The sequence below is a fragment of the Mustela erminea genome, chromosome 13, assembly GCF_009829155.1.
Source record: "Mustela erminea isolate mMusErm1 chromosome 13, mMusErm1.Pri, whole genome shotgun sequence".
NCBI classification, from domain to species: domain Eukaryota; kingdom Metazoa; phylum Chordata; class Mammalia; order Carnivora; family Mustelidae; genus Mustela; species Mustela erminea.
The window spans coordinates 23,570,488-23,587,742 of NC_045626.1; the positions used below are offsets into that span (position 1 = coordinate 23,570,488).

A 17,255-nucleotide genomic window follows, 5' to 3' on the forward strand; every position below is an offset into this window, starting at 1 on the left:
ATCCGTCTCCAAGGGGCCCGGGCGGCTCAAAGCTGGAATGCTCAAGGGTCAACCTCAGGGTGCTCCTTTCTTAGTTTTTCTTTCCTTTGTTGCTGTTTGCTCTTGGGGCTTCTCAAACCCCACTTCCCACTACCTACCAGCACCTCAAATTGGGCCTCAAGGCCAATGTAAGATTCCCACCAGGACTCTGGCCCCGCCCCCGGTGCTCTCTTCATCCACCTCTGCCCCGCAGAGAGATGGCCACTCTCTGCTGCCATTTTGGAGAGAATCCCCCAACTCCCTTAACGGGGCTGCTCCTCTTGGATCAAATGCAGCCCACCAAGAGAAAGTTCTTTTAATGCAAGGGCCTTTCAGGGAAGTCCGAATCGACAGAAACACATTTTAAGAACCCCTCCGTTGTCTTATTTTATAGTTGTTGAATAACAAATGAGGTCACGGCTAATGTCTGGCCAGTCTTACAAAGCAGTGAACTTCGTTGAGGGGACTCTCAGGTACCTGTGAAGTGTGGCTCGGGGAGGTATTTGTGGGTGTTGGCTCCTCCAAATCTCATGATGTTGGCCCCTTTGGGGCTGGACAAAGGGTTTAGCCTTGCTCAGAAAGATGGGGGTGAACTCCAAGATATGGTTTGAAATCTACAGGACGGACACCAGGCCAGACCCAGACGGTTCTGGAATCACTACCCTGACTACCAATCCGTATAGATTCTCCACTCCGCTCCCTGCCGACGGCAACCCCTCAAAACCCTGCCCTCCGGGGTGCAAGGAGAAACCAGCCGTGCTCCAAGGACTCCACCACTGCCCAAGACACGATCAAATAATACGTAAATGAATGAGAGCATACTTCGATGAATAAAGGACTCTGTGTTCCAATAAAACTTTATTTGGCCCATCCTGATGAGTTTAATAGATCTTTTGGAAACATGAGTAGTTATAACAATTCCTCTATAATAACAATTGTATATGAACTCCTGGTCAGGGTCAGCAGCTTGTTCCTTTACCAAAAACGTAAAGCCGCCCTCTGAGGACAAGTGGCACATGAGGAGCGGTGTGTATTTCCTTGTCTTATTTTAAAAAAAAAAGAAAAAGAAAAAGAAAGAAACTCAAACACTTCATATTTACATATTTTCCATTAAAAATTATGGTCAGTGTGATTAATTTTGTTTTTAAATATAAGTTTCTAATGTGTTGCAGGTTTCAATGTACAACTCTTAGTTAGCTGATAGGTTTAAGGTGCTGTCAAGGTGAGGGTGAACACAGCCCAAGGCCAACACTGGGGAGTCCTCTGTTTGCAAACTGGCTAGACCTCCCGTGGGTATCTCTGGGGGTGCTGGGCGGGGCAGAATACCAGTGGCGGGAATGGCAGAGCATTTCGGGGAATGGACTCTGCTTCCGCAGAGGGCTTGCTGTGCCCCATACCATCACCACAGGCTCTGAATGCGAGGATACCTCTGGTGCACGCCCCAAACTCAGCCTGAAGCTACGAGGGGCATGGCTGCTTGGAAGCCCTTCCTGTGTCCTGGGGTCTCTATGCTGGTGCCTGACCCCTGAGGACTTTTCCTGCTGGCACCCGGCCTTTCCCATCTTCCCACCTTGCTCCCAAGGCCACTTGCTTTCCATGCATTTCTTTAGGGACCACTCTCTGCCAGGGCTAAATGGATGATCAAAATCAAGGTCAGTATTCATGAAGCACGATTGGTCCCGTGTGAAATCTTCTCTCCTAACACATTTGCTCTATGGCGGGCACCTCATGGCCTTGTTTACTCCAAAGGCGCAATCTGTGCCAAGAACATTAGTTCCCAAGGTAGGCTGGGAGAGGAGCTCTGTACGTGTCTGCGTGTGGGTTCCATGTATGGGACTGGGTGTTGGGCTGCAGGCGTTACTGGGACTGCTGTCTTCAAACTCACCTGTGTATGACACTCCCTGGGGAGCTGGGGCCGTGGCCTTGCATCCGTGCATGTGTCAGGAAAGTGCATAGGGAGTTCTGGAGGAGGTGTGTGCCCAGGTCTGGAAGATGAGCTCTTGGACCCACAGATCCCACACTGGTCTGATCTGAGCCAAGGTTTTCAGACCACACAGGGATGAAGCTAACGGGGGTGTGGCAGGTGGGCTACGGAAGTACTTGAGGAACCAGATAATATCTGGTTGGTCTGTAGGGTGAAACTGGCTCAGTTTCCCATTTTGGAATATAAAGCAACATTGCTCTGAATAAAAGATGGGATAGGGCAGATGGTGATGGGCAGGGAAGAAACACCTTGGACCAAGGTTTTTGATTGGAAAGCCATAGGGCCCCCAGCAGAGGAAGACAGTTTAGAGTGGACAGACACTAGCCTAGGAGACCGGGCTCCCAGCCTTGCCCCCGGGGGTAAGCACTTCACTTGGCTTCTCCCGGCCTCACTGTCCTTCCTCTGTCCGTGAGGCTAGACTGGCCAGATGGCTTCAACCGTCGGCCAGCAAGATTCCTCTGCACCCGGCCGGGCTTGCAGACTGCTGTCTAAGACACACTGCTTCCCGGCAAACCGCCACCTAACAAGGGCCCCCTCTTTGCTGGGAAAGTGATCAACCCCCAAACTAGGCTCCTGTTCAAACCTGCTCCCAGAGGTTAAAGGCTAGTTATTAAGGCAGTTTAAGAAATGGACATTCCTCTCCCTCCTCGGATCCTTCCTGTGTTTTGCTAACCCCAAGGCAGCAGAGAGGGGTGCAAGGGCGCGCAGTCGAGATGCGGGGGAGGAGGGCCAGCCCCTTCTTGCCAGGCCGGGCTTTCCCGGGTGGCCTCCGCTCGGGGGTGCCTGGAGCTCCCCCTTTCCCTCACCACCTTTCTTTGGAGAAGGCCTCGGTCTGCACGAGATCCCCGGGGTGCTCAGGGAGGCACGCGCCGTTGAGGTCACCCAGTTTATTGTCCGGCAGGTCCTCGGGCTTGCTGCAGAGCTTCAGGGCGCGGGAGATAAACACGTCCAGGTCGAACTGGGGGCTGGCGCCCCCGTCGATGGGGGCCGGGCGGCCGGGCGGAGAGGCAGACAGGCGGCGCTCAGGGCTGTCGGGGGGCGGGCTGGCGCGCTCCGGGGCACCTTGCGTGCTCTTGACCCACTGCGCGATCTCCAGGAAGAGGTTGGTCGGCTCGTCCTCGCGTGGCCCAGCGTCCGCGGCCACCGTGGTGCTCGGGGGCGCCCCGGCCGCCTGCTTCCAGTGCGACAGGTCCAGAATGAGCTTGGGCTCAGAGTAGTGGTGCGGCTTGCTGTCGCGCCACAGCAGCTTGTCCAGGTAGGAAGGCGAGCCCACCTTATAGTCGCAGGAGCGCCCGTAGTCGGACTCGAAGGCGCGTTCCATGGACGAGTGCGAGCGCTCCAGGAAGCGCTCCGAGCTGCTCTGCGAGTCCTTGCGTGGGTCCACCTGCACGTCCTCGGCCAGCGGCGCCGAGCCCGCGCGCGGGTCGCGCTGTACCTCGCTTGCGTCCTGGCACCGGTCCGGCCTCCACTCCAGGTCCGAGGACAGGCTCACAGGGTACCTGCAAGGGTGCAGACAAACGGAATGGTGAGTTGCCTTCTCCGAGGGAGCCAAGGCCCCACACCCCTGTCTGTCGGGCACAGACTGCCTTTCCATTCCTTTCCTGTCCCTCTGGTCCCGTGGCTGCCCCCACCCACACCCCCCAGGGTTCCCGTGGAAGGACTGATTTTTTTTTTTTTTTTTTTTGGCTTAACCCTTGTATTCTTCTGCACTCATTCAATATCCTACAGTTATTTCTTGAGCACATTATTAAGTTATTTCAAGGCACTGGCATTGCCAGGCACAGCAGAGAACCAAACAACAAATTCCCTGGCCTCGTGGACCCTCCTTTCAAAGGCACCCACCAAGGCCACAACCCTTGCAAAGTTGCCGCTCTTGATCCAGTAGCCTCTCGGCGGGCCAGAGAGTCCGTGGTTCTAACCAGCTCCCAGGTGATGCTGATACTGCTGGTCCAGGGACCACACTTCGAGTAGTGGAGCCCTAATGAGTGCTCCTTGGCCCTGGCTCAGATTAGAATCACCCCACACTCTGATTCTGCAGGTCTCCACTGGGACTCTGCGTCTGCGTGGTTTTAACACATCCCCAGGGGATGCTAAGGTACGGCCTGGGCTAAGACCTCTTGCCTTAGGGGCTCTGGTTAGATGCCTCCCCACCCCCAGCACCCTGCAACAATGCAGCGCAGGTGGGATCTATGGAAAGGTTCTAGACACCTTCCAGAGAGGCCAAAGATCCTTGGAATTCTGCCTTCTGTCAAGTGCCCTGCGGCCACGGAGAGTAAAGTCAGCTAGCCAAGAGCAAATGAAGGGCAGGTGTGCTGGCCATCAGCTCGAGCTGGGCCCTCGCCTCCCCATGCCAGGTGCTCTGTGCAGAAGAACCATGTGGAGGGAGGCAGGGAGCGCAGGAAGGCATGGCCCACAGCCAGCCACTCGTAGTACAGGATGCCCAGAGCTCACACAGGAAGAGCCGGTGCACCGAAGACAGGCAGGTTTGGCTGTGAGAGTGTAGATGCGGAGAAGCGGTCCACACGATGTGGTTTACGAGGCACAGGGAGGCCCCGGGACTGCTGCCCTCTCTCCCAGTGACACCACGAGGGCAGGAGTCCCTCCCAGAGGCGAACACTGCCTCTTCCCACAAGGGTCCTAGAAGCTGCCGAGATTTCTAGGAGGAAGAACTTAAGAAGACCCTAATCCCTGGCTGCTACACACCGGGAGCCAGGCGCCGGTTCTCGGACAAGACTCTGTGGAATCAGCATTATCATGCTGCCTTCCCGATGTCCCCACTGGGACATGATGCTGGCACTCATCCAAGGTTAAGCCATTTGTCCAAAGTAGGAGGGCCTGTAGGAAGGAGTCTGCCATGGATGGCCAATCTCCATCAGGAAGGTGTGATGGGAAAGTCGGGAGCGGAACTCTGTCAGGCTGAGAAATGGGCAGAGCTGGTGGGCAGTGGCTAAAGAAACCCTGCCAGTTTTCCCGGCCCCAGCCCTGCACTACAGCCGTGATAAGCACGGGGTGGGCCTCCCTGGGCCAGTGCTCTGAGCCCTTAAAGCGCTGTGGCGCAGAGGGGGAGGGGCTGCAGGGACCACAGTCAAGGGCGGGAAAGGCATGGGGGTGGCAGAAGGAAGGGTCTTCATTAATCTCTATTTGCTGGCAACTCTTGATAACAACAATCGACAACAACAAACCCACAAACCTGTCCAAAAATAGCAACGTTGCCCCGGCCCTCCCACTGCCTCCTTACGCTGAAACCTGTCATCTGTCAAATGACTGAAAAGGAGAACTTGCTCATCTGTCACTTATGTAACTAGCTGTCACATTCCCACCGCAGCGGGGCTCCCACTTAGGCCTCCTTGGAGTCCTAGCTGCTAAGCCCTTGACTTCTATTTCTAAACTGAGCAGCTCTCAGCTCTCCCGGCCCCGGATTAGCAGATGGTGACGCCCAAATGTTTAGCTGCCTCATCTCAACGTCAGAACAGGAAGGGTCCCGAGAAATGATAACATGCCTACACAGAGATGGTTAAAAAAATGTGTGTTCTACCCAATGCTGACTCACGGGTAGTGACTTCCGGGTACACTGTGTTGGGAAGGATTCAGAGGCTCAGCCCAGTTTGGCATTCAGCAGTGTCTGGCATAGGTGCAGATCCAGGAGGCCCCCCAGGAGGCAGGCATTAGCTGTGTGGCCTGACGCTAGTCTCTACCCTCTCTGGGCTGTGGCTTCCTCATGTGTTGCTGAGTAGTAGTGATAACAGCACCCCTCCTTCGTGGCACTCTAGGGAGGTTTCAACGATGAGGACCATGCGAAATTTTGTGCGGTCATAAACGTCACATTGTCTCTCCTCTGTGTGCTGGCGCAGTCTACTTTTCTAGGGCAGATTCCCAGTCTGCCAGAAGTGAGCTCCAGTGACGGGTACTCCTTAAATGTCGCTGAACCTTGTATTGAGCCCTGGCTCTAGAACCCTCAGGGTGGGGAGGACAGGGGTGGTGGCCGTGTTGCACAAAGGCAGGCTCCCAACCCACACATGCTCACCCGCTGGGAGTGCCTGGGGTATAGAGCTTGGGAGGTAGAGGGAAAGGTCACGGAGGATCAGAGGCAAAACAGAAACGGGAGGATGAGAACGTGGATTCTACACTCCAGAGCCGGAGGCCCCTGGAACCGCACCTGTCCCAGTTGGAGAGCTGGCTCTGGTTGGCAGCCATCAGCAGGATGTCATCAATCTCATCTTCAATGCGGAAGGGGTGCTGCGAGGTGGGCTCGTCCTCCGGGCACGAGTACGGGCTCATGTAGGGGTGCTGCAGCCCCATCTCTGCTGTTAGACGATCCATGGGGTTAAAGGTCAGGATCTTCTCCAGAAAGTCAATGGCTGCAGGGAGCAAAACAGGACAGGAAAGTCATTCACTGCCCTGCCTAGCAGAGACATTTTTTGGTACTTTCCCATTTGTAAAAAGCTTTTCAGCCATTCTCCTTTCTTGTGATCCTCACCACAATCCAGTGCAAATTCAGAGTAGATAACTGCTTTTCTGATTTCACAAATGAATAAACAGAGGCCCAGCAGGGGAAAGTGACTTGTTCCAGTTGCTGTTGGTTAAGAGCCGGTACAGGGCTAGGAGTCTGCCTTAGGCTGGTCTGGGCTAGAGGCGAGTACGGGGTGACCCTCCCTGGAAGCACTGGCAGGGGAGGGGGCTGTGCGCATGAGCAGGACACCTGGAGCTCAGTCCCACTGTTGGGGGGGGCGTCCTCTAGGAGACAGCATGGGACACACCTCAGAGGTGGCTCCCTTGTGGGGTCGGGGGGAGCTGCGGTGTCTCTACACCCATTCCCACTGGCTACAGATTGTGTGTTGCTGGAGTGCCTGGGGGAGCCTTGGCTCCCAGGTGCCAGCAGTGACTTATGAGACAGGTCACCAAAAGGTGAGGCAGGTGGGACAGGTCCGATAGCCCACAGCTGCCCGGCCCTGCCTTCCTACCACAGGCTGCGCCTGGAGGTTTGACAAACAACAGCAGGCCGGCTTGATATTAAAATATTTATAACCACCAAGCTGAAGCCCTCCTGGGGACCAGGGTCCAGATCAAGGGGAGATCCTAGGCACTGGAACCTGGGGACAGGAAGGGACACTCCAAAGCCTTGTATGGTGGCTGGCTGCCCGCCAGCATGAAAGTACCTCGAAGTTTCGGTAGCCAGTCAGGCGCTGTGGGTGCGCAGTGGCCACACACCAGCTCTGCACACAGGACTGGTGTCCTTTCTCCAGGCGGGGCAGGGGCAACCCTCTGCCTTGTGGGCTCTGCCCTGCCTCATCTCAGCACAAGGTCTAGCCTGCAGGTTTGTATCACGCCTCAGCTCGGGAGAGCCCACCTGAATCCCGGCGGGGCTAATCACGTTACCGCCCACGTGGCAGGGGACAAAGGCTGCAAGCCAGCCACCACCGCCCTGCCCCTCACACCAGCCCTGGGTCTCTCTGCAGCAAAATTCATCCATGATTCAGGAAATTGAGGGAGGACGTGGTGAAGCTCCGTAAGCCCAGACCGCAAGATCAGTAAAGCAGCAGGCACTCCGATCACCGTCAAGAGCTCGAGGCTCAGGGGGAGCCTCTGGGTCAGGGCTGGGGACCTGAAAGACCCTCCCTGATGGGCGGGGCTGGGAAGAACCTGGCCACGGCACACAGTCCGCTCTGGCCCTGCCTGGCTCTGGGCAGGGCGAGGTTCTCCCTCTTTGGGCTGCTGCCCTCCCTCGATCCAGCAGATTACTCTGGACCTTCTGACAAGGACAGGAGAGAGCTGAAGCTCTGGACATGGGCAGGCATCATCACCGGCATCACTGTTGTTAACAAAGACCCAGCAAACCCTGAAGTGCCCCCCATGGACTCTAGTGAAGATGAGTCTCCTCCTTCCTCTTCCTGACAGCTGGTCTTCTAGCAGGTGCCAGACACTTCCAGAAGCCTAAAGACTAGAAAATCCCTTCTTGTCTCTAAGCTAAATCAGCTCTGCCCTCTGCAGGTCTCCCATGTCCGGTCCCCTCAGGTTCCAAGGCAGCAGCCAGGTCCTGGGCATGGCCCCTCTGCCTGGCACACACTGGCCTGGCTCTCCCAGCCGCCCTTGCTGTCTGACGCGGCTGGGGGACGGGAGGCTGGGGGACGGGGTGGGAGTGACGTGTGCACCCCACTTCCAGCCTGGATGCGTGAAAGCCTCCTGTAAGAGTCTCTCGCCTCTCTTCCCCTGGCTTAGGCTGGAAGTGGGTGTCCAGGGGGACCCTGAAGGCTGAGTGTTGAAGATGGCAGACCCTTCTCTGACAGTCTGGGTTCCGGGAGAACCCCAGGCTCCCCCACTCTGTCCAGACTGGAGGCAAGCTGTGTCTACACCGCCAGCAGATCTTCCTGGAGTTTCTGGATGTATCTGCCACGGCACTAGCTTTGTTTTTCTCAATGCAGAAACCAAGCCCTCCCAACCCCCAACTCCTCTTCTCTGGGCTCAACCTCCCCACATTTTCTGAAGGCATTTCTAGTATGAGGCTTCCCTACCATCTTGTCACCTTCCTGTGACCTAGTGAACTTCAAACGGGACTTTCCAGAGCCCCCAGGTCTGGAAGGATCCTCAGGGGCATCTTTGGTGACTGAGACGCAGGTGGGCCCTGAGGGCCCCAACGCTGCTTCACCCAGAGCACTCCCATCAGATTTGTCACTTGTGACACCTTTACTTTGTAGGGTAAATGGAGCTCAGAACTGATGCCTCGATATGATGGCCTTGGGGCCTGTCTCCCTCATCCTGCCTTGATGGCTCCATCAGCCACTGAGGGACAGAGTCACCCAGGCTGCCCTTTGAGCCTCTGCGGGCTACAGCCAGAAAGAGACCCTGCCTCTTCCCAGGCCTGCGGGGCCTCAGATGTACAGAAAAGGGAAGGACTGCAAGTCACCGGCCGGCTCTCCTAGGTGGGTGGCCTTGGTGCTCTCCCCCGACCCATACTTCATTCTGGGGACCCCTCATTCTCCTAAAGCTAGAGGTCAGCTGGAGACCTCCTTTCAAGGTCAGCTTTTCAAGGCCACAGGCCGGCGAGGGAGTTTCGGTTGGAGCGGAGTTTTGGCACATAGGGAGAGAGGATCACGCCCAGCTTCGGTGAACACTGTTCAGCTACAGGATCAAGTCCAAAGTCATTGGCCTCTTGGCCCTTCTCACCTCTCCAGCCTCACTTCCTACCTACAGGTCTGTGACTCGTCCTGCTGGTCCGGGCTCACCATGTCCCACTGGCCAGCTTCTCTGTCCCTCTCCACTCCCTTCCTCTCCCCAAATAGGCGGAGCTCTCGCCGGCCCCTTAGGATGCATTCCTTAGTCTTGGTTCTCCCCATCTTCCCAGCGAGAGCACCTCTCGTGTCTCCGAACTCCCATCCCTGACACTGTGGGGGCTTAACGCACGGCAGGGGATGCTGCCGACGATAATGAGGAGCTTCATCTCCTATCAGGGCCAACTCTGATTTTGTGGGGACACAGCCCACCACTCTGAGAGCCAGGGCACTGAGGGGCTGCTGTGTGTGTGGCTGCTTGGGGGAGGGGACGCGGTGACACACCCCTGACCTGGAATTCCTGAGAGGTGAATGCCCATCTCGCCTCGTGGTGGGATGTCTACAGGGCCCTGGGACTCACATACAGATGGGCGGAGTCTTAATTTGTGGTGAATGAAATGATTCTTCCTCCCCTTTCATGAAGAGAAAACTGAGGCAGCTTATGATTGAGTGGGGATCATGGCCACGGACATTGTTAGAAGACACCAGTGGTCCAAGTTCTTGGTCTCTTGATGGTCTCATTCGTAATAATGGACACAAAGTGGCATGGAATAAAACCTATTTCACCACCTCCACCGCAGCAAGCTGGGGCCACGGGACTGAGTTCTGGCCAACGAAACGTGAGTGGAGGTGAGGTGTCCAAATTCCGGCTCATGACCTTAAGGGCAAGCGGACCTGCCCCCCTTCCTGATCTTCCTCCGGTAGTAAGGGCAGCACCCTAAGATGGCTGAACAGGAGGACGGAAGGGGCCTGTGCCCCTGGATGACTTTGCAGCAGGATCACCGTCTTGGCCCTGGACTGTCTGCTTTGTGATTACTACAGAAGAGAGAAATAAGCTTCCTAACTTCTTTTTTCTTAAATGAGAAAGAAATCTTATGTAAGCCATTAGGAATTTGGGTGTCTCTTCCAACTGGCTGAACCTGTGTCCTACCTAACACGGGAGGGGGTCTCCTCAGGAAGCCTCTGGTAGGTGTGAGATCCAGTGATAATGTTAACATTTTATTTATTTGAGAGAGAGACAGAGGGAGAGACAGAGCATGAGCAGGGAGTGGGGCAGAGGGAGAAGGAGAAGCAGACTGCCCGCTGAGCATGGAATCTGACATGGGACTCAATCCCAGGACCCTGAGATCAAGACCTCAGCTGAAGGCAGACGCTTAACCGCCTGAGCCACCCAGGTACCCCTAATGGTAACATTCAGCTGATGGAGCAACTCTCCCAGGCCCAGGGCTTTACACATTCTATTTCACTCACCCGTCACGATGTCCCCATGACACGGATCACTGCACTCATCTTACAATTAAGGAAACAGAGGCAGAGAGGTTAGGAAACTCGCTCAAGGCCAAACAGCTACTCCAGTGGAACTGGGCAATGAGTCTGGGTCTGGGTCTGAAGCTCATAAAACCCACGTTCTCTGCATCACATCATCAAGGGAAACAAGGAAAGGGGAGCTGAAGGAGGAGGTGGAGGAAGGCGAGTGAGAAAGACGAGGAGGAGGAGGAAGCCAAGACAAGGAGAGAGTCTGGAGGACGCCAAGCTTTGCCTTGAGGGTCTCCTGGCGGCCAAAGTCTGGGGGCCAGGGATGCTCATTCTGGAAGGAGCTGGGGCAAACTCCTGCTACAGTGGCATGGCCTTGGCCCTTCTGTCTAGGAACTCGGCATCGTCCTTCTGGAAGCTGACCACCCGCCCGGCCCGGGAGGAAGCCGGAGCGCAGCCTCCCGGAGGCTGGCCTGGCCCCAGGTGGAGGTACCTTCGCTGTTCACTTCGGGGAGCAGTTTGCGCAGCGGCCTCTTCACCTCCCAGCTGCTGCTGACGAGCGAGGGCATCACCCTGAGCAGCTCGTCCTTGTCCTCCTCCCGGATCACGGGGATGGTCTCTAGGATGAGCTGCATCTGCTCCAGCTCGTGAGCCCCTGGGGAGCCAAATACCACATGGTCAAGTGCGTTGCCCGAGAGGCTGGGGCGGTGGAAGCCCCACGGTGGTTCCGGGAGGACGGTGGGAGCAGCACCGGGCCGGCGGCCAGGGGACCCGGGTTCGGGTCTTCACTTGGCCGCTGGCCTGCTGTGTGACTGCAGGCAGGTTGCTTGCCATGTCTGGGGCTTGGCGTTGACAAGTGTCTCTGCCTCTGGAATGGACCCGTCTGATACAGACTGAGTCAGCAGAGCTAATGTGACGGGAACAGCTGGGCCCAGTGCTCTGTCCCAGACGCCTCTGCGTGTTCTTTCCCGGGCTGGGCGAGGAAGTGATTTTAAAACAAGGTCTGAGCCTCGCCTTTTGGGTATCCAATTAGAAGGACCCTAACGAGGAGGGGGACAATCAGAAATAACCAGCTGGCTCTGGAATGCGGCGTGTGCTCCCCGAGGCCGAGGGGAGGAGGACCGGCGATGGCGCTATGCCAGGTGCGTGGGAGACGTGTGCGGGGACAGGACGGACTCGGGCATTTATTCACGCCTGTGCTCCTTCATTCCTTCACCAAATGTCGACTTACTGAGCAGCTTCTCCCTGGCAGGCCTCAGGCTGGATGCTCGGCCGTAAGAAGCTTCAGTCTTTACGAGTCTCAGAAACGCGACTCATCTTTGCCGCCCGAGCACGGACGCTCTCCCGGCGCGGTGGCACTGCTGGTAGGGGTCAGGTCTCTCTCCTCGCTGTCCCCTTCGACCTCCAGGCTGCTCTTACTCACTGCTTCCATTTTCCCTTTTTGCTTGATAGCCTTTCCACTTACTTCCACCAGTTTAAACTCTTAACTGACTTTCTATCTTCAAGAAGTCCCCAGATTTATGTAGCTGCTCTGCGTGCCTGTCCCTTACCACCGATTCCAAACTGCCAGAAGCTGGTCCTATGGTGGGGCTCCTCTGTGTCCCCCAACGACGCCTGGTGCAGCCCCGAGCGGACAGGATTACTGCGATGCTGTCGCAGCAAGGGCCTGCGGCTCAGGCTGTTTGGAAGCGGTCCCTTTGGCCTCCCCCTGTGCGGGCTCATGAAGGGTCAGTTCAGGGACCCTGGGAGCCCCTTGTGTGGTCCGCTTCCCAAATGAACACTCCAGACTGGCTGCTCACAATGGCTGGGAGAGAAGAGGAAGGGTCTGAAAATGCAGGATGGGTGTTTGCAGTGGTCAATCCCAAGGTGTCTGAATAGAAGTCGTTACTTGACTTTGAAAGTTCTGCCCTCAAAAGGTTATTTTCAGCCTTTCTGGTATCTTGCCAGAAATGATAAGGGGCTTCTAAGTAGGTCCATTAAGCCATACAGGTCATTTTAAAGAGAAAGACTAGAATGTTTTGTGGTTACCATCTTTTTTTGTCTTATTTTGTTATTGGGGTGTGTGTGTGGTTTTTTCTTTTTTCCCTTTTAATCAGTTCTCCCTTTTTCTAGAACGACATCAGAGAAGGAAGGAGGCATGGGCAGTGACTTACCAGCAAAGAGCATTCTCCCCGTGAGCATCTCTGCCAGGATGCAGCCGGCGGCCCACATGTCAATGGCTTTGGTGTAGTTGTTAGGGGAGAGGAGCAGGCGCGGCGAGCGGTACCACTTAGTCACCAACCCTTCCGACAGGTAACCCTGGAAGACAGAACCCCCGGCTCTGATGAGCAGCCCTGTGCAGATATACCCTCTCTCCCCAGCACCTTCTCATTTCTTTCCACCCAAAGACAGCACCCCGTCCAGGATCCTTCCACTCTGGAGCCTTCCCTGAGGCCCAGCAATTCTCCACTGTGGGTGGAGAGGCAAGAGACCAACATTCTGGAAGGAAGGCTTTCCCACCCCAACGTGACATCACCCTGCCAAACGAATCTGCCCTCATCTAGTCAGAAGCTGGATGCCTAGGAGCCAAACTCAAGTTCATTACCATCATCAACGGAGTGAGGACGAGAAACTTGGAATTTCATTGATCCAGCGGCTGAATTTCAGCAATGGCCACACATCTGAAATCAAGCCAGTTACTGTGATGCTGAAGGTAAGAATTAATGCGGCTATAGAGCTGGGGATGCCAAGCCCCTGCTGACCACGGAAGGCTGGCTCCGTAATGGGGGCAGGTGAAGGGCATACGGAAACACCCTGAACGGAGAGTGGGTGCAGCTTTGGTTGGCCCAGAGGATTCTGGGAGCTCCACAGTGTCTTTCTGAGGGCATCGATGTCCTCACTGATTTCAGCCACTGCTCAAGGATTTGTGGTCTGGGACAGAAGCCCTCCCTACAAGATGTGGTGGGGAGCTACGTGGTTTCGCACAGAATGGAAAATATAGCTGGGCAACTTGGATTCCGTTTTTTACATGTTGGGCCAGAAAGTTGGCCCGAGAGTGTAACCTGGGAGGTGTCCATTCGGATGACCCGGAACAGTCTCTAAACTGAGAAGGCAGACCCGTGTGGGGGTTAAGGTGAGACAATTCGGACGGAAGGGATCCAGTGGGAGAGCCCAGGGATGGTCTTGATGTCCGCTGATGAAACTCCCCATTCAGCATTTGAACTGCCCTTTTTCCTGATGTAGGAACTCTCACAGACCCAGGCTCACGCAGATGAAAAGTTAAGAAACCCCAATACCCACCAGGAGCTTTTGATCAATTAATCTAGAATCTATTTGCTCAAACCTTCCGAGAGCCCTACAGTACGGCGGCAGTGCTCTCTCCTCTGTGGTACATGTTTCTTCAGAGGAGGGACCCAAACTGGTGGAGGGAAGGGGGAAAGAGGAAGCAACCACAGGGTACCCCTTCCCTCGCCTCAATGCTCCCACCCAAATGAACTCCTTCGATTCCCTCATGTCCCTGTCGAGTCACCCATCCCCCATGCCCTGGCCCCAGCCCCCTAGCAATCACGGTTTTCTGTCCTCCGGTTTTGCTTTGTATGGAATGCCATATACGTGGAGTCCTCGCCCCTTTCTGAGTCCCAATTCCCTCACTTAGCATGAAGCAGCTGGGTTCATCCATGTTGCTGTATGCACGGTGGTTTGTTAGGGGTTTAAGTGTGATCCTGAAAGTTACAGATAGACTGGGGTGCCTCGCTGCCTCAGTCCTTGAGCATGCGACTCTTGATCTCAGGGTTGTGACTTCAAGCCCATGTCAGGTGTAGAGCTTACTTAAAAAATAAATTTTAGGTGGGGCACCTGGGTGGCTCAGTGGATTGACCCTGGGCCTTCGGCTCGGGTCACTGTCCCAGGGTCCTGGGATTGAGCCCTACATCGGGCTCCCTGCTCCACAGGGAGCCTGCTTCCTCCTCTCTCTTTGCCTTCCTCTCTGCCTACTTGTGATCTCTATCTGTCAAATAAATAAAATCTTTTTGGGCGCCTGGGTGGCTCAGTGGGTTAAGCCGCTGCCTTCGGCTCAGGTCATGATCTCAGGGTCCTGGGATCGAGTCCCGCATCCGGCTCTCTGCTCAGCAGGGAGCCTGCTTCCTCCTCTCTCTCTTTGCCTGCCTCTCTGCCTACTTGTAATCTCTCTCTGTCAAATAAATAAATAAAATCTTCAAAAAAAAAAAAACTTTTAAAAAATTTTAATAAATAAATAAATAAAGTTTAGGGGCACCTGGGTGGCTCAGTGGGTTAAAGGCTCTGCCTTTGGCTCAGGTCATGATCCCAGGGTCCTGGGATTGAGCCCTGCATCGGGCTCTCTGCTTTAGCAGGGAACCTGCTTCCTTCTCTCTTTCTGCCTGCCTCTCTGCCTACTTGTGATCTCTGTCTAATAAATAAAATTAAATTAAATAAAAAATGAAATTTGGGGGGCACCTGGGTGGCTCAATCGGTTGAGCGTCTGGCTCTTGATTTTGGCTCAGATCATGATCTCAGGGTCATAGGAGTCCCTCATGGGGTTCTGTGCTCAGCAGGGCATCTACTTGAGATTCTCTCCTCCCTCTGTCCCCACCCCGCTTGCTCTCTCTCTTTAAATAAATAAGATCTTAAAAAAAAAAAAAAATTCTTCAAAAAATTACAGCCACAAGCCAAACTGTAGAAGTTCACTTCTGGGTGGGCAGGTCATCAGTAAAGAATGGTTTGATTGATTTTCTAGTCAGAGGCTGAGGCAGCCAGAGGAAGATAAAAGCAGAGTCACCCAGAGGAGAGTTTTCTGATATGTAAATGAGCGGTCTTCTATGGATGGAATTTCCTGTCATTAACACCTGCCAATCCGCAGCACCCGGGACTGAAGTGGGGACACAGGGAGGCTTCCTTCTGAAACACCTGCCTGGAAAGTAAAAGAAAGATGTTTGCATGGGCAAGGCTGCCCGAGCCAGAAATGAGGGCCAGGCCATGACAGCAGCTGAGAAAGTTCGCCCAACAGCTCTTCCTTACTTCGGAATGAAAACCGAGGTCCTGCTGCTTCCCCAGGGTCACTTGTCCCTCAAGCCGTTTTGAAAACAGAGGACATACTGATGTGTTTCAGAAGCCACCAGGCAGAGGAGAATTTGGGAAGCTGCAGTGTCTTCTGTCAGGTTCTGGAGCAAGAGGAGCCCTGCAGAAGGGGGCGTTGGGAACAAAAAGGGGGCTCCCTTTCTGGAAGGGGAGGCGGGGCAGGGCGAGGGAAAGCAGACATGGGGAAGGAGGTGGTGGCAGGGGTCCTGCCCTCAGCTGAGATGAGCCCTGGGAGTCCAAGCAAGAGGCTCTGGGGCCTACAACACGATCCTAGTGATCTGAATTCAAGAACGTTTCAGCAGAGTGGGTGGGGTGAAAGAACACAGAACTTTCTAGAATTAAAAGAATACCGAGGAATGGAGAGTTTTATCAGAAGGGCTCACAAAACAGTAAGTAGATGGGCTCAACAGGTATCTTTAAATGGCTTTCCTGTCAGAGCCTGCAGGGTGTGGAGAGTTCCAGCTCCATCAGGATGTGGAGGAAACCTGTCATCATACCTGGTCTCCCTGTGGTGCACCACTGTGTGGGTCTCTGAGGAGACAGGACACTAACACTCCCACGATTCTCCATGGCCCCCCTCAGCACGTGAGAGGCAGGACTGGAGCTGCCCTTTCCCGAGGGTCCCTTTCCTCCTGCCACCCTGTCTGGAGGTGCTCCCGGGAGGCAGCTAGCCAGGATTCCCTGTCTAGACCCTGCCATGGGGGCCTCTGGGTCTTCCTCAGAAATGGCTGCAACCAGCCAGTGTCACTTCCTTTTAGGGTCCAGTACAGCCAAGGGGAGGTTTTGATTTTAAAAGCACGGGAGGTGTTTGGGAAATCATCAGCAGTGGCTGCCCTCTGATGAGGGTAATCAGGGACCCCCAACAGATCCAGAGGGAAGGTCTGATTAACGATCTGAGCATCCTCTGGGCAGAGGGAGCAGGGACACTGCACTCAGTCCCAGTTGCCTGCCAGGGAATCCAGAACAGCCTCCGTCAAACTCACTCCAGAAGGGTTGGCACCGATCCGCGGCCGGCTCGGGGTGGGTGGGCTCCAGCTCTGTGCCTCCCGAGCCTGACCCCTTGTGTCTGGGAGACAGAAGCTTAGAGAAGCCATGTTCCAATACGCCTTCTGCTTCATCCTTCTGGCCCCTCACAGGGACAGGAGAATTGAAACGGGGACACAGCCTCTGAAGCATAAAAGCCCAGTCAGCTGTAGCTGAGTGTGTTTTGGGGAAGGAGGGGTAGGGTGACAAGGTGCGAAGGCTGGTTTCTCCCCTCATCCTGAATGGCTGCTTAGGGCTGTCCCTGCTTCCAGGCCAGGGTGGTGGGGACTCGGACAGCCTCACCTTCTCTACCGCAAGTCTGTGGCATGTGGTGTCCCTGTGCGGTGGAAATGAACGTGATGATTAAAACCAGCCCTGTCTTCAAAGAGCATATAATGTAGGTAGAGATGAAACAGTCACTATGGTTGTCAGAAAGATAAGGAAATGATCTCGGTCAACATTTATGTGGGACCTACTCTGTGCTGAGCACTGTGTTAGCCTTTGACCTTTTTAAAAAGATCTATTTATTTATTTATGAGAGAGAGAAAGAGTGGGAAAGAGGGGCCGAGGAAGAGGGAGAGAGAACCTTGAGCAGACTCTGAGCTCAGCACGGAGCCTGCGGGGCACAATCTCACGAC

The 17,255-nt window shown here is 55.0% G+C and overlaps 1 protein-coding gene across 3 annotated transcripts in view; it reads right to left on the minus strand.

The window, feature by feature from the left end:
- Positions 1–863: 863 nt before the first annotated feature.
- The window catches only part of MAPK4 (mitogen-activated protein kinase 4), a 146,028-nt gene continuing 129,636 nt past the window's right edge, over positions 864–17,255 (minus strand). For 2 of the 3 annotated variants that reach the window (XM_032310882.1, XM_032310884.1), the window contains 4 exons: positions 12,675–12,819; positions 11,015–11,176; positions 6,159–6,360; positions 864–3,501 (listed from right to left, as the gene is read on the minus strand). In XM_032310882.1, coding sequence (XP_032166773.1) covers positions 2,805–3,501; positions 6,159–6,360; positions 11,015–11,176; positions 12,675–12,819 — 1,206 coding nt within the window. In that variant the 3' untranslated portion in view covers positions 864–2,804. The remainder of the gene's footprint in view (positions 3,502–6,158; positions 6,361–11,014; positions 11,177–12,674; positions 12,820–17,255) is intronic. The other variant, XM_032310885.1, reaches the window with a different exon arrangement.